The 15,193-nt window shown below is 33.9% G+C and overlaps 1 protein-coding gene across 5 annotated transcripts in view; it reads left to right on the plus strand.

Moving 5' to 3' along the window:
• Positions 1–15,193, plus strand: part of CNKSR2 (connector enhancer of kinase suppressor of Ras 2) — a 277,726-nt gene that overhangs the window by 140,413 nt on the left and 122,120 nt on the right. For all 5 annotated transcript variants that reach the window (XM_032389505.1, XM_032389507.1, XM_032389504.1 and 2 more), the window contains exon 8: positions 2,868–2,936. In XM_032389505.1, the coding sequence (XP_032245396.1) occupies positions 2,868–2,936 (69 nt within the window). The remainder of the gene's footprint in view (positions 1–2,867; positions 2,937–15,193) is intronic.

The raw sequence follows: 15,193 nt of genomic DNA on the forward strand, positions 1-15,193 counted from the left end.
AGATTAAGAGAAAAAAACTAAAAGGACACATTGAGTTAGTAAGTGCTGGTTTGGGAAGAATTTCAATCATTTTATTTAGTTTAGAGTAACTATTTACTTAGAGTAAATCAGATGTTTTCTGTTCACAGCCAGAGATTTGTCTTTGTTAAGTATTTTCTGGTTTATGACAAATTACTGTGACATCTAAAAGAATCAACTTCCATCTATCAAATAGTTTAGTTATATTAAGAAACTTATGTAAGAAAGAAACATCAGATAATTCACGCTTTCTGAATATGCATTATAATTCAGCTTAATTCAGTGAGGTGACAGCATGGTATAACTCACTGGTTTTCACAGTGAGGTCCCTCCCTGGATCAGCAGCATCAGCCTCCCTTGGCAACTTGTTAGAGATACATATTCTTGCCTGCCCCCCCCCCCCCGCCAGAACTACTGAATCAGAAATTCTGGAGACCAGCCTGTTTCTTAATAAGAGATTTTGTTTTTTATTTTGGGGGTTTTTTTTAAAGATTTTATTTATTTATTTGAGAGAGAAAGCATGTACACAAGAGAGAGCACAAGCAGAGGGAGCAGCAGAGGGAGAGAGAGAAGCAGGCTCCCCACTGAGCAGGGAGCCCGATGTGGGGCTCAAACCCAGGATGCTGGGACCATGACCCGAGCCAAAGGCAGATGCCTAACCAACTGAGCCACCCAGGTGCCCCAAGAGATTTTGTTTTAACAGGTAATTCTAAGACATGCTGAAGTTTGAGAGCCACTGCAAGCAGTGGGTCAGTCCCTAGGCCTAGGACCTACAATTAGTTCTGCATCTTAATGGCAGTGTAATTTTTGGCAAGTCACTTACCCTGCCATTGCTTTAGTTTCCTCAACTGTAAACTGGAAATATTATCTGCACTACATACCTCACTAGGTTGATGTGAAAATAAGCTAATAAATGTGAAAGGCTATGCAATAAAGAGCTACAGAAATGTGAAGTGATTGTGTTGAGCCTGAACATGATCACTAAAATAGATTTGAATAGTGTAATAAATCATTATTCCTCCATTTGGTTGTCCCAGACTTCCATCTTACTCTTAAGCAGGTGCTGAGCTTTGAATTTTTTTTTTCTTTTAGAAATTCTGACAAATTACATGTTTATGCTGTGTTCCTTCAAAGAAGACTGGGGTGGAGTTAGTTAATCTCAAGTAGTCATAGATCTCAATATTTTACCGGCATTTTCTTTTAAAAAAAATTAACGTAATTCACTTACTACTTTAATCATTTATTGCTTTTTTCCCACTAACTTCTCTTGGTTTCTTGAGAATAGTGAAATACATAATGTACATTGCAGTTGGATTGCTATACTGACTTCACATTTGGTATTAAATACGGGGTCAGAAATATCAGTAATATGCATATTGTCAACCAATTAAAATTTTTAAAGCAGTGAAATACTGTAAATGATACTCCTATCACTGATTCATCATTCTCATTTGTTTGTACATTCCTCCAATCATTCATTTATTCATTTGTTCTTGTAACAAACTTTTGTTTCATGTCTGCTATGTTCCAGGCATGGGGCTAGGTATTGAAGGAATTTTTAAACTAAACTAGTTTGCTGTTCCTAAGGAATGCAACTAGGGGTTTATGTGTGTAAACAGGTACTGAAATTTGTGTAGACAAAGGAAAGAATCATAAATGCTGCCAATGAAACTAGAGAAATAATCACAGAAATGATTTTGAACTATATCTTGAAGAATTTATAGGAATGCATCTCTGTATTGCCTGGGGTCTATAAAAAAAGTGGAGTACTATGTACTGTTCATATTAATTACTCAGTAATATTTGATAAATGGGTGAGTGATCAAAGAAAGATTGATTCTATGAATAGTTTAGATATGAACCATATATTAATGGCTTATCATTTAATTCTTTATTCTTGAAAATGTTTTACTATTTTTGGTACCCTCAGTCATTTATCATTAGTAGATCTCTGTTGAGTCTTAGTAAATCTGCTCACTAAAGTGGTTAAGTTATTTTGCTTTGCTCTGCCCTAGTTTCTTAGTTTTCTTTTAGGTAAAATGAGAAGTTTAGACAAAATGATCTCTAGGGTCCCATTTAACACTGAAAGTCTATAATTTATATGACTTATTCCCTTTTTTACTTATCTGGGAAAGAAGTTGTTTCAGTTTCTTTCAATTTTATATACCAATTATCATTTTCTTTTATACCATGATTAGAACCATTGGCTTGATATTTTTCTTCTATACTCTCCTTTAAAAAGATCAATTGTAAGCCAGATAGCACAGGGACTGAGTATAGTTACAGCCCTATTATAGTAATGATTTACACACTTTTCAGAATTGTTGCATGGTACTTGTCTGATTTGATAATATGCCTACCTCCTAAAGGTGCTGTGAAGAAAAATACATTGTTTTCTTGTTATGATACCATTCTGAGGGTTGAGTTCATATCCTAGATGAACTACCCTCTTAAGAGTATACTTGTGTTATTATTTGAGTAACTGGAATTCTCTGGGATATTATCTTACCTTGAATTCTGACCTATGATAGATCATTCTTCTGTGAATTTCAAAATTTGTTGAATAGAGGTTAATATTGTTTCAAGACTTCTTTGTTTTGAAATAATTGGAAATTGGAAATGAATAAAAAATAAACTGGAAATCAGTTTTTAAAGTAAATCCTACTTTCTATTATTAGTTATCTGTAGAGCGCAAACAGTATATTAAATACTAGTAGTCATTTTTGTTTAATTTTTTCAAGATTAAATAATTTCTTGATCTAAAGAGGGGAACTTATTGTAGTATTTTAGGGAAAAGAAATGAGTGATAAAATTTATGTTCTTTATCATTTCCATTATGTTAAATTTAGTCACCTGCAGATCGGTGCAAGAAAATCCATGCTGGCGATGAAGTGATTCAAGTTAATCATCAGACTGTGGTATGTATAATTACCTTATGAGTCAGTGGGAGGAAATAATATAAAGATCTGCTAAAGCTTTAAAAGGATATCAATGAAATAAAAACACCTGTTTGTGTACAAAATGATTGAATAGCCTTTTTTCAGATAGCTGAATCAATATTCTTAATTATTTGACAGAAGATAAGGCATAGTTTTTAAAAAAACCATAGTTTTAATACCAGGCTTGGAAATACTGGTGTTGGCTGAGGTTAGATATGCATTTCTATATAGACAGGTGCAGGATAATGTCATATACCCCATGACCTGAGATAATAATTTTGGGCTAAAAATTAAAGTGATGATGCACACAAATTCAACCTTTTCTGGATAAAACTTTTAAGTTTTACTTTACAAACTATGGAATTTCCTAGTAGGTATGTTTTGTAAGGGCATACGTTCATTCATCTACTTTAACATTGATTTGTTCACTGAAGTGTCTAATAGATTGGTTTATTTTAAATGTTGATTTTTTAAACAAATTTAAAAATTAATAGCCAAATTGGCTCTTCATTTCCCAAAAGAAGACTACAGTTTTTGTTTTAAAACTGTTGCATGTAACTAAATAAATTCATAAAATTTTCTTGCTCTGTGAACCTCATGAATCCCTTTCTAGGCTAAGATCTTGACAGTGGCATTTTTGTGTCTAAGGTAGACTTCCAAGGGCTGTTTTCTTTAATGTTAGTTTTAGAAAATGAACATCATATAATTTTCACTTTGGGCTGTTTTCTGTCACAGTTGATTTACTTTCTTCTTCTATATCTGCCAAAATAAAGTATATTCTCTAAAACAAATGAAGTTAAAATAATCTGATTATTAATATAATAAACTTCATTTGCAAAAAATGTGGGGGTTTTTTCTGGTAAATATTCTACTTATAGCTCACTAATCCTTCAGAGTGAATAATTATTTCCTATTGTACCTTTTAACTAAGTTTGTTTTTGCCTGTTCTAGTCATAGAAGAAACTATTAAAAGGAAAGTCTATATTTTGGGGATAAGAAGACTGGTGTAAAAAACTCCAGTCTTTCTCACTGATTCTGGTATGAAGGCAGAAGACATTGCATTTTTGGCTTTGAGTAAACTGACAACTTTATGATATTGTGGAGAGGCTCCTGAACACTGATAATTAAAATTACACTGTTTCTTCAATGAGTTCATTAACTAAGTGAATAAAAATTAATGAAAGTTTAAAAAATTAAACATATAGGTGTTAGGTTAATAATAATTAATGCAGAATTCTGGTCATCAGCAAAGCCTTTCCACACTATGACAGTTTTGATAATGAGAAAGTTGTCATTACTAGAAACTATACAAAGTGTTTGTCCTAACTTAAGTTTCTTGTCCCCTAGGATGAGGATTTGGGCAGTGGGATAAAGCAGCTGCTTCAGTAGACAGGCAGCTTCTCCCTCTTGTAATGTTCATGCTGCCTCCATTTTTGCAATGTGACCTGAACAAATATGACATCTGTTCGATAGTTGGACCAATTTCCAGTTGGTCAATTCTAAGTGGGTGGAATTAGTCTCTAATGAAAAATAAAATTGTTTAAAGGATACTCTTTGTGGGGCAAAGATTTTGATGTTGACCAAACGAATATGAAAGTCTTTAAGGGACTACAAGTGAACTAATAAAATCTATATAGATTGATGATACATAAATACTGTGAGAATGTGTAAATACATATTTGCATCACAGGAATATTCTAAAATACTGAAAGTGACACAGAATGATGGTTGGGGGGACTTGCTTCCAGTTTTTGCTCTGAAATTGACTTTTGGCTTTAAGTGAATCATAGTAACTAAGCATCAGTTTACCTTTTTATAATAATAATAACCATAGCCAACGTTTACTGAGTTCTTACAGTGTGCCAAGCATCATGTTAAGTACTTTACATATTTTATGTCATTTACTACTTAAAATAATTAGACAAAAAAGGTGTATGTGGAAATTGAGACTCAGAATGATTAACTCGCCTGCAACTCAAAGCTCTCTGACTCCAAGGCCTTCAGTTTTATTATACTACCTCCCCAAACTCAAATTATACAATTATCAAGCAAAAGGAGAAGAATTCTAATGATCATGTAAGTAAAACTCAGGATTCAGTGAGAGATTAAGGGGGAGGGAGGCCAAGGGTAAGAGAAGAGGAAAGGAAGTGAGAATTTACATAACTAGGGCAGTGAATCAGCTGGAGTGAAATTAGAAATGGGTTAGAAATTTAACTTTATTGCTACTTCCTCACTCCTTTCCTTCAGATATATATGTAAAACACCTATCACAATGCCAGGCACACATTAAGAGCTCAATAAAAATTAACTTTCCAACCTACCTTCCTCCCTTTTACCTACAACAACTCTTGGGCCAATTGGAGTCTGGTGTCTTGGCAGAATGCTACTAGAACCTACAAATTGATTTTGGATGATAACAGAGACATTCTCTGACAGGAGAATATATTGAATTCCCTAAAAGTAGCCTTCCTTAATAATGTGATCAATTACCAGATTGTCTTCTTTGTGTTAAAATGAGAGGCCTATTTGTGTAAGAATGGCTCATTTTATTAAATGCAGCCTAGTCTGCTCTCTATTTCTTGCTGTTGCCTCCTTTGTGGTCTGTACAGTGCTTTTAACTTCTTACTAGACAATATACAGAGGTGATGAAATGGAAATTATCTGGGTTTTGTTACTATAAAAGGTTTGGTAGGTAGATAAATGAGTTGAAACAAGTATAAATTATTTGTAGTCTACAATTGCCCCTTCTGTCCCTCCATTAATTACCAGAGACATTAGGGGTTGGTTATGATATAATAATTACATTAAGGAGTGGCCTAATACATTTGAAATACTTATTTAATATTATTTTTTAATCCAGTAATTAATTGACCAGAATAGCAAGATAATTGCCAATATTGTTCTATACCAATTTAGATTCAATAATGAAGAGTAATGTTCAATCTTATGTTTTGATTGTTATTAGCCCAGTTAGTATTTTTCTGTAATTCTAAAATTTCCTACTGCTAAAGGTAGTAATATACAATATAAAATCTGACAACTTTTCTTATTTTAAAATACATAGAAAAGCATCTTGAAATTTTTCCCTAAGGGTCTGAGAAAGTTGAATGATTCACAGATGAATTCAAATACTATTTTTTTGAAATTGCTAGTATGGTATATCTTCAAGATGTCCAATTAGATGTATGTATTTTCTAGTTTGCTCTCTTTTTAAAAAGTATATTTTCTTATTTGAAATGAAACTGGAAATTTTATGTCCTTTTTCATATTGCTATATTCTTTATTATAAATGGCTTTTAAGCTTTTCAAATCAACATACTTCTGTGGCTGAGAAACTGTGGCTGCCAGGTAGGAAGAAGAAAAAATCATGAACATCCAAGCAAAGCAGACTGAGTCCCATTGCATGTCTTCCCCGCCAGTGAAGATCCAACTCCTCAAAGCTGCTGGAATCTCCCAAGATTTTTTCCACTTCATCTGCCACTACATCCCTCTCTCTGGGAGATACCTCGGCATAGTTTGAACCAGCAACTCTGCCCTCACGATGCACTTTTAACACGTTTTTTTAGCTGATGAGACTACTTATAGTTATTAAATCTATTGAGGCATATTCCTAATGAATCTGTTAAATTTTGTTAATACTGTTTTTGGTGTGTAAGTGTTTTAAAGATTCTATCCATACTAAAAACAGATATTTTCTTCTTAGGAATATCAGTTAAAAGGAGTGGGGTATGTGGTGGTTGAATGCAGCATTTGGAAAATTTCCTTTCATTTTGTGTAAATATTAAAACATATTCACAATTATTTTGAAAGGTCTTCTGGAACCTGGTGACTACATTCTGGCATGAAATGGTTTATTATATGTTTCTATAAAGGCTACTGGAGTGGAAAATAACTAGGTTGGGAGAGTCAAAAAGATAGATTACAGCAAATAGTTGGGATGTAGGACATTGATTAGTGAGAAATGGAAGATGAGTACTATAAGCTAGTTTTTTTATTACCCACCAAATGGTAAACATTGCTCAACAAGACTTACAGGTGGTGGCAGTTGGGGCTGGGGAAAGGGAACATATTAAAGGACTACTGAGTCATTTGGAGAAGTCATTCTAACTTCATTTATATAATTCTCAAAGGTGTCTTCCTTATTCTCTCTTATTCTCACCTCTAGTCTCTCCTTTTTGATTTTGTCCTCACCCTCTTGTTCCTTTAACCCCAGAACAGGAGAGTATTGTTTACAAGGGAAACCAGCATCATCAGAATGGATACAGAATGTGGTGACCCATTAAAGCCCAGCTCTCCCCTCCCCTCCCTCTCACCCTACTGCCCAGTCCCTGAACTTCAGCAGGAAGGAGTGGCTTATTGAATGGAATCAGTATCATGATATTGACTAACACCAGATGTTCCCTTTCTTTCTCTCTCTCTCTGTCTTTTTAAATTTACTAAATTGTTGTCTTTATTTTTTAAGGTTTTTTTTTTTTTCTAATTCCATTTTTTTCTCCTTTCCTTTACCATCCTCATCACTTCTCACTTGACTGTTTCTCCTCCATTCTTCATCTTGTTCACTTTTTTATTCTTGCCTATTTTCTTTTGTTCTTTCTTCTCAAATGAGGAAGTATTTATCTTATAATTCCTTATGCCCAAAATATTGAAAACTGAGACCTCAAAAAGCAGTATTTCTGGTATACCTCACATCTTATTCCTGTAAACCCAAGATGTTGCTGGAGTTCAGAGGTTGAATATATTAGCATGGCATTTAACATATTGCTTAATGAATGACTATGAAAATACCATAAAATAACTCTATTAGGGTTCTAAGAAATTGGTATCCTAAAACAGGAAAGGAATTGTTCTCTTTTGGAAGGGAAAAAAATCATGAAGAGTTATTTATCAAAAATTAAAGGAAACAATGCGTCATAGATTGCAACCATTCATAGTAATATTTTATTTCAGGTTCTGCCTTATATGGTAGGTAGTTTATGAGATTAATATAGGTTTTTTTCTTCTATTTTGCATTAAACATTGTAGATTTGATGAGAATGTGTGGAAACTGGTTTCGAAGTGCTACATATTGATATAAATTATATAATATTTTATTTTGCCTAGAGAAATCAATTCATTACTTTATTATCCAATATATTTTGTGAGTTTTCTATTACCAACTGAAATTTGTTATATTAAGTCTTTATATAAAGGAGATAAGTTGTATGATGCCTTAATAATGGTAAATTGCTATTAACCAATTTATTTTTTCAGCAGATTTCTACATCCTGACTTATTTCTTTCTTAATTCTATACTTCTTACTACCTTCACCAGGAAAACTATTTGCCTTTGAAAAATGGTTACTCCCAATTTATTTTTATTAGTAGTATATATACATCTTTCGGTATCAACAGACAGTTAATATGATCTAGTTATTTTCCATGGAATTTTAGAAGTTTTTTTATAAGTGATTATTTTGTATGTTTCAAATGTATCTATTGGCTGATGTTCTTACCTGCTTTGGCTTATTAAGTGTGCAACTCACTTGCAAATCAGTATCAATAGCTTCAGCCCTTTTCCTACCTGTATGGAAAAGGCAAAAAGTCAGCCAGTCACAATTGCCTAATATACTTTCTGTCTGTGGGGTGGGCAATTAGTAGATAATAGTTAACTGTCTGAAAAAGATAAAAATTATTGCATGAAAGGGAAACATGTTAGAGCACCATAACACAGGAAATTCAAGAGATAATGATAACAATCTCAAATTCTTTTTAGGTTATTTAGCCCTAGGATTCAAATATAGGCTTCATCCTCTAAATTAATATTCTGATCAGCCTGGTGGCTGAAACTTTAGGTAGTGTAACCACTGATTACTTTTACATTTCTCTCATCTTATTACCCTAATACTGGACAATAAAGAATTTTTTTAAATTGAAACAAATGTCTGAGAGAGTTCAGTATGGCCCCATTTGGAGCTGACACTAAGTTACCTTTTTTGTCTGAGTTGTTGGATTTCTGGTAAAATGATTTCTAAAGATAACTGCTACAGTGAAAGTATTTTTAGCCATTATGGAAGTTCTTAAATTAAGTTTTTTATTAATAAAGATTTAGAATGCTGTTTATTTAGCTATATATATACATATATACACATGCTTTGGTTTTGTTTTGATACATATAGACGTCTATTGCAGTATTTGCTTATATTTTCAGGTAAACATGTCTGTTAAATGTCTGACAGTAAATGATATTTATAGCAAAAGTTGTACATTTTTAAGCATGTCACTTTTTGAATAGCATGGTTTGGGTTACTTTTAATTTTTTTTTCCATTTGGAGTCCCAAATTAAATTTAAGCATGGTTTTTCATAAGTACAGATGTTTTCTTTATTCTTTCTCAGAATTCTTATAATATATATAATATAATATATAAAAATCTATAGGAGCTATAGATTTTTTAGATAACAGTGCTTTGTTTCATCCTTTAGTTTTGTTGACTAAGACTCTTTTTTATTTTAAGATGTGTATTTCCAGTATCTTTGCAAGAACAGAAATGAAATATAGGAAGGAATGGTGAAATATAATAATTTCCTAATATGTAAACACAAAATTGTTTTAAAATTTAACCCATGTAAATATCTTTAAAACTTTTAGTTAAAAACCTGTATTATTATGGTTCTTTTAAAATATGTCCTTGATTTTGGTGGGGGGATGAGGTTCTGTTGTATGACCAAAGATTTTCCCCAAAAGCCTTTCCCTGTGATGTGATTGTCTTCTTCCTCCATCTTTCCCTAGCAGAGGCTTTCAAATTCACTCAATTTTATGTTTTGGAATGAAATAAAAATAACATTGGCTTTGATTCGGTTTTCTATAGCATATACAAATGTAAACCATTAAGCCTCCAAAATAAACCTTTGGCCTTCAGAGACCACAACATTACCAAATACCATATGGAAATGGAAGAAGGGAAAGAGAGCTGTATGCTCAAAATGCTAAACTGTACCCACAGTTTTTTAATCAGCCGGTCACAGAAGCAGAGACACCAGTGATAGAAAGGCTGCAGTTAGGGTATGTGATAGATAACAGGAGATGATGCAAGTAACAGGATATGCAAATGTGTCACTTTTGGTGAAAACTATGTGGGTGAGTCGTAAAACGTAAAGGAAAAAAATGATGACTGTTTTCTTCCTCCCATGAGCTTCCGCATGAGCCAATCAAGAAATTCTGATGTAGCTCTACAGAACTTGTTGTTTATGGAGGAAAAGACTCTAGGAAGGGGGTGTGCAATAGGTAAAAGTACTAGTTTACTGTAGTCCTCAAGTTGGCTTTCTGTCTTGGACTACTTGTTCATTCTATAGCAGTGAGAAATGTGCTTTCTCTTTAAATATATACACACGTTGTATATATGACTCTCTGAAATTCACATGAAAATACTAAGTACAAAAACATACATGTAAATCAAATTGTGAGCAACTCAGCATGGTCCAAGCTTCAGAGTAAAATTAAGCCACATAAAAAACAAATGCCTTAAAAAACAAATGCCTTGGCATCCTCTTACTTCACTGGATAAGTGCCTTTTAAAGTTAAGGAGGATGTGAGATGAAGAGTCATTTAATAAATAAAGATGTAAAATTATGGGGGTTTTCCCCTAATGAAAATAAAACTTTTAATTCCCATATTCCTTCTTTTCAAATGCTTGTTGCTTTTCTCTTCCCCAAGATTACCTTTTCTAAACTAATGTTTGTAAAAATATCAATACTAAGGTTTTATATAAAATAGTTACACCTTAGGGCATTTCTGAATACTGTGAATTACCTATTTAAATTACTTCATGCTAGAAGTTAAAATCATTTTTTTGTGTGTGTAGTTACTTAACCAAATGTATACCTTTCAGCTTATATTCACTTATATTTGAACCATGGGCAAATCTCTGTTTCTACTCAGTAAATGAATGGAAGAGCAGAATTAGGATATCTTCAAATATACTATAATTTAATATTGTAAGACCTTCTCATTAATATTTTGTGAAAAAAATAAATTTAGGTGAAGGCGAAGTTTCTAGATTGGTACTCAAGGTTTATAGTTCTAGGATCTTTGAAAGATATTGTATATCAAAATTCATTACTTCTGAAATGTTTATAAATATGACATTTCCTCCACATAGCTTGTTTTGCTAAAGAAAGAGGCAGTCACAGATATAAAATGTTGGATTTATTAGGTATATCAATATCTTTTTAGTAATGCGAAGGAATAGAACATTATAATAAATATCTCAGCAACAAAAGATTTGTAAAGACAGAATGTCATTAGTCACAGCATGGTGGGTTGTGTATTAAATTAAGTCTCTAAAGTGCTTTTAAAAAGAGTAGAAGGACATTTGGGTATAGCATGGCTCATGTCATCAGACATTCATATAGGCACACCTCAAGTCTCTGAAATTTCCTTTGTGAAGAGGTGTAATTTATACATTACAACTTATGGGTAAGAGTGTGTGTATACACAGGAGCATGTATAAATGTTAATGAATCTGTTACTTTGTCTTGTGAAGGATAATAACTTTAAAAATAGTTTAAGAAATGTCCTATCTTCCTGTCTAGGTATAGAGATGTTTTCTTATAACTCCAAATACAACTGTGACAAAGGTAAAGAAGTTCTGGGTTGATAGGCTTAAATTCTTACCTTTATACTTATTTTAACTTTGGCTTCTTGGGACCATAGGGTAGAGTTTCTTTTTATATGTTGGTCAAATAATTCACCAAGTGTTTGGGAATCAGATAGGCTAGGGCATGTCCTAAAGGGATCAGAGACTATTTCCTCCCTCTGTGTACCAAGAGGAAAGGAAGCCACTCATCTCTTCAGCACCAACCCCAAAGCCTCTTGTGCACCTAATCTGGGCAACTCATTGTCCAGGGACCTGCCACTTATGTTGCCCTTCACCCAAGGAATTACAAGCCCCATCTACAAGAAAGCAGAACCTCTGGCTTTTAACATTTGGGATACCTTAAAGATTTTCTTGGGAAATTTAATCTGGTTTGTGTTGTATGTAAAATACATTTCAGTGTGCAGGTTGGCAATTACATCTAAACTAGTAAGTAATATGACTTGCCATTGCTTAGAGACACTGGCTTGTGCTACTTTGGACAGTCAGGAAGATAATATTAGCAGTTCAGCATATGTGAAAATACATATTACTATAACTAATAATACAGAATTTGTATAAGGTGCATATGGTGATTTTTAAAAGATTGATTCACCCGTGAACTTAATATGAATGAAATATTCTAATAAATGTCGAAAAGGAGAAACTTGGACTACTTACAACCACTTTAAAACAGTTTTCTGGTTAAAAAAAAAAAAACCTTCTTAAAAGTGTTTATATAATGTGTATGATAAAGCAGAATCTTCCTATGACAAACAGGAACTTTATCCATTGTTACATTCCTTTTCATAATCACATCACTATGACTTTAGGTCTGGAGTATCCAAGATGCAAATACTACTTTTTTCATATGTTCATTTATAAGAAAGTTTATTTGGTAAATTTAGGGTAAAGAATGTCTATTAGAGCTTTAGTATCATCAATTATATGCATTTAGAGAAAAATTTAATACATCTTGGTTTTACAGACTAAACTAAACTCCTGTTGGAGTTTCAAGGCCCTTTCTTGTCTCTGAAATGCTTTAATATCTCATGTCACCATATGATGTTACTAGTCAAGTTTTTAACAGATAATTGTCTACCATTTGTAAAGCACCTTATTGATTGCAAGTATATCCAGACAAATAAGACTCTGTTTTTATTCTCAAAACAAACAAACAAACGAAAAAAAAAACCTCAAAATCCCGTTTTGTGAGGTAGCTGGAGAGGAGGTGGGGTGAGGAAAAATATATAACTTTAATTAGAGGCAGTATGTGAAAAAAATGTCACTAGAGAGAGACAGTGTGCTATGAGATTCACATGAAGAAAAAAGGGTTCTAGATGTTGAGAGGCTTTATGAGGTCAGCCATTTGTATGATGGATATTGCACTTACAGTGAACCTTTATGGATAGGTAAGATTTTGTAGGTGGGAGAAAAGTTACAAGCAGAAGGAAGAGTGCTTTTGCAGAGACGTGGCCGAGGAAAAAAGTAGTGTTGAGGAGAGTGTATACTTAAATCCACCACCTCTTCGAACCATATAGAACTGAAAGTTCTCAAAACAGTGATACTTTTTCTCACGCCTTTCTCCACTCCCTCAAACTCCACATCCTCTTAAACTGTTGACCTCCTAAGAAACTCAGCTTATGCCAATAGGAAGCCTTTCCTCAACCTGCAAAGATGGGTTAGATGCCCCTTTCAGGGACTCCCACTGAATCCTCTATTGACCCTATATTGAGGTTCTCTTTATTGTAAATGTTTCCCACTGCTCATTATGCTCTTTAACAAGGCTCGGGCTGATGTATGCACCATTACATGCATACTACATGGAAGGTACATGATAAATAAACTGACTGTAAGTTATTATAGTTAGTCTTAAAAACATTAAGCACCTAAAATATTCTGGACATGGGCGAGTCACTGCCTTCAAGAGGCTCATCGTGTGTGTAGTACAGCAGTTCTCAAAATGTGGTTCCCAGACCAGTAGCCTCAGCACCACTTGGGAACTTGTTTTAAAAATGCAAATTCCACCTCAGACCTACTGGATCAAAAACTGAGGGTTAAACCCCAGGAATCTGTTTTAACAAGCTTTCCAGTTGATTCTAACGCATGCTAAAGTTTGAGAAGCACATTAATGTGAAATAAAGACTAGACAGCTGTGGCCATATTGACGAAGGAGCTATTTGAGGAAGTGATTCTTTAGTTGGGCCTTCAGAGAGCTTTTCAAAGGTTTATAAGGGAAAAACACTTTCTCACTGTAGCAGTATTTCGGAGCTACAAAAGACTAGAGGCAGAAAGACCAGTTTGGACTCTATTTTAAGTCTAGCAATCAGGTAAAGCAAGCCAGAACTAAGGCAGTAAGAAGAGACATTAGTTTCTAGGATCTATTCTTTAGGACAAGTGGATTAAAAAGAGGGGAGGTGGTCATAGGTGACCCCGTGCTCCAAATTTGAGATGATGATGGGGAACTTTTTTTTACTGATGTTGAATGAGAGCAGGGAGATAATGAGTTTTATTTTCAAAATGTTACATTCATTTGAATTACCAATAGGATATCCAGAGGGTGGGGCATGCTTGCTCTCATAATGCTTTGTGCTTTAGAATCGAACAGACTTGAATATGAATTCTGGCTTTGCCACTTAACCAAATTTGTAATGTTGGCTGAGAAAACTTAGAATCTCCTTTTGCTTCAGTTTCTTCACATGTGAAATGGGTTTAATAGTTTCCCTCATACAGATGTTAAGAATGAAAATACAAAGCAACGTAATATAGTTATGAAGAATATAGCATAGTGAATTATTGTTGCAGATTATTCAGTAGCTATTAGTATGGATGAATTGAACTGTTGGAAGTATGCCACTAGAGTTCTTCTAGGAAGCAGGGATGATTAGTTTTGAGAGGCATATACACAAAGTTGGTAGTGGAAGCTTTGGGAAGAGAAGAGACCATTGTAAGAAGACAGCATGCAATTTTAGAAAGGAGTCTAACAGCCTAGGGTAGACACCTGCATTTATCGGTTGTGAGGAGAAAAAAAAGATGGAGAACACAGCAATCAGAGATGTACCAGGACCTAATCTGTTGTTGTATGATCTATTGGCATTTTGCTACCCATTCTGTGTATTACAGTTGGAATGTATCATGACTTTGGAAATCTATTGTAATCATTTAGCCTCTGCAAGAATATTGAAACATCTCTTTTGGTATTGAGCTCACTGTTTCACAAGTCAGCTGATTCCTTTTTGGATGTCTTTGATTATTAGAATATTTTTCTTCACATGTATCCTTAACCCATTATCTCTTGAAATTTTGTACCTTATTTAATTCCTTTCTGTATTAGTGGATTAGCCTCTTATGTTAGCCACCACTAGGATCCCTTCTTCCTTCTTTCAAATCTCCCTCTATCTTCTACTACAGAAAAGATTTTATTGCAGCCAATGTAAAGAATACTTGACAATCATTTTTTTTTTTAAAGATTTTATTTATTTATTTGACAGAGAGAGACACAGCGAGAGAGGGAACACAAGCAGGGGGAGTGGGAGAAGGAGAAGCAGGCCTCCCGCGGAGCAGGGAGCCCGATGCGGGGCTCGATCCCAGGACCCCGGGATCATGACCTGAGCCGAAGGCAGACG

Source organism: Phoca vitulina, unplaced genomic scaffold, assembly GCF_004348235.1.
Source record: "Phoca vitulina isolate PV1807 unplaced genomic scaffold, GSC_HSeal_1.0 scaffold55, whole genome shotgun sequence".
NCBI classification, from domain to species: domain Eukaryota; kingdom Metazoa; phylum Chordata; class Mammalia; order Carnivora; family Phocidae; genus Phoca; species Phoca vitulina.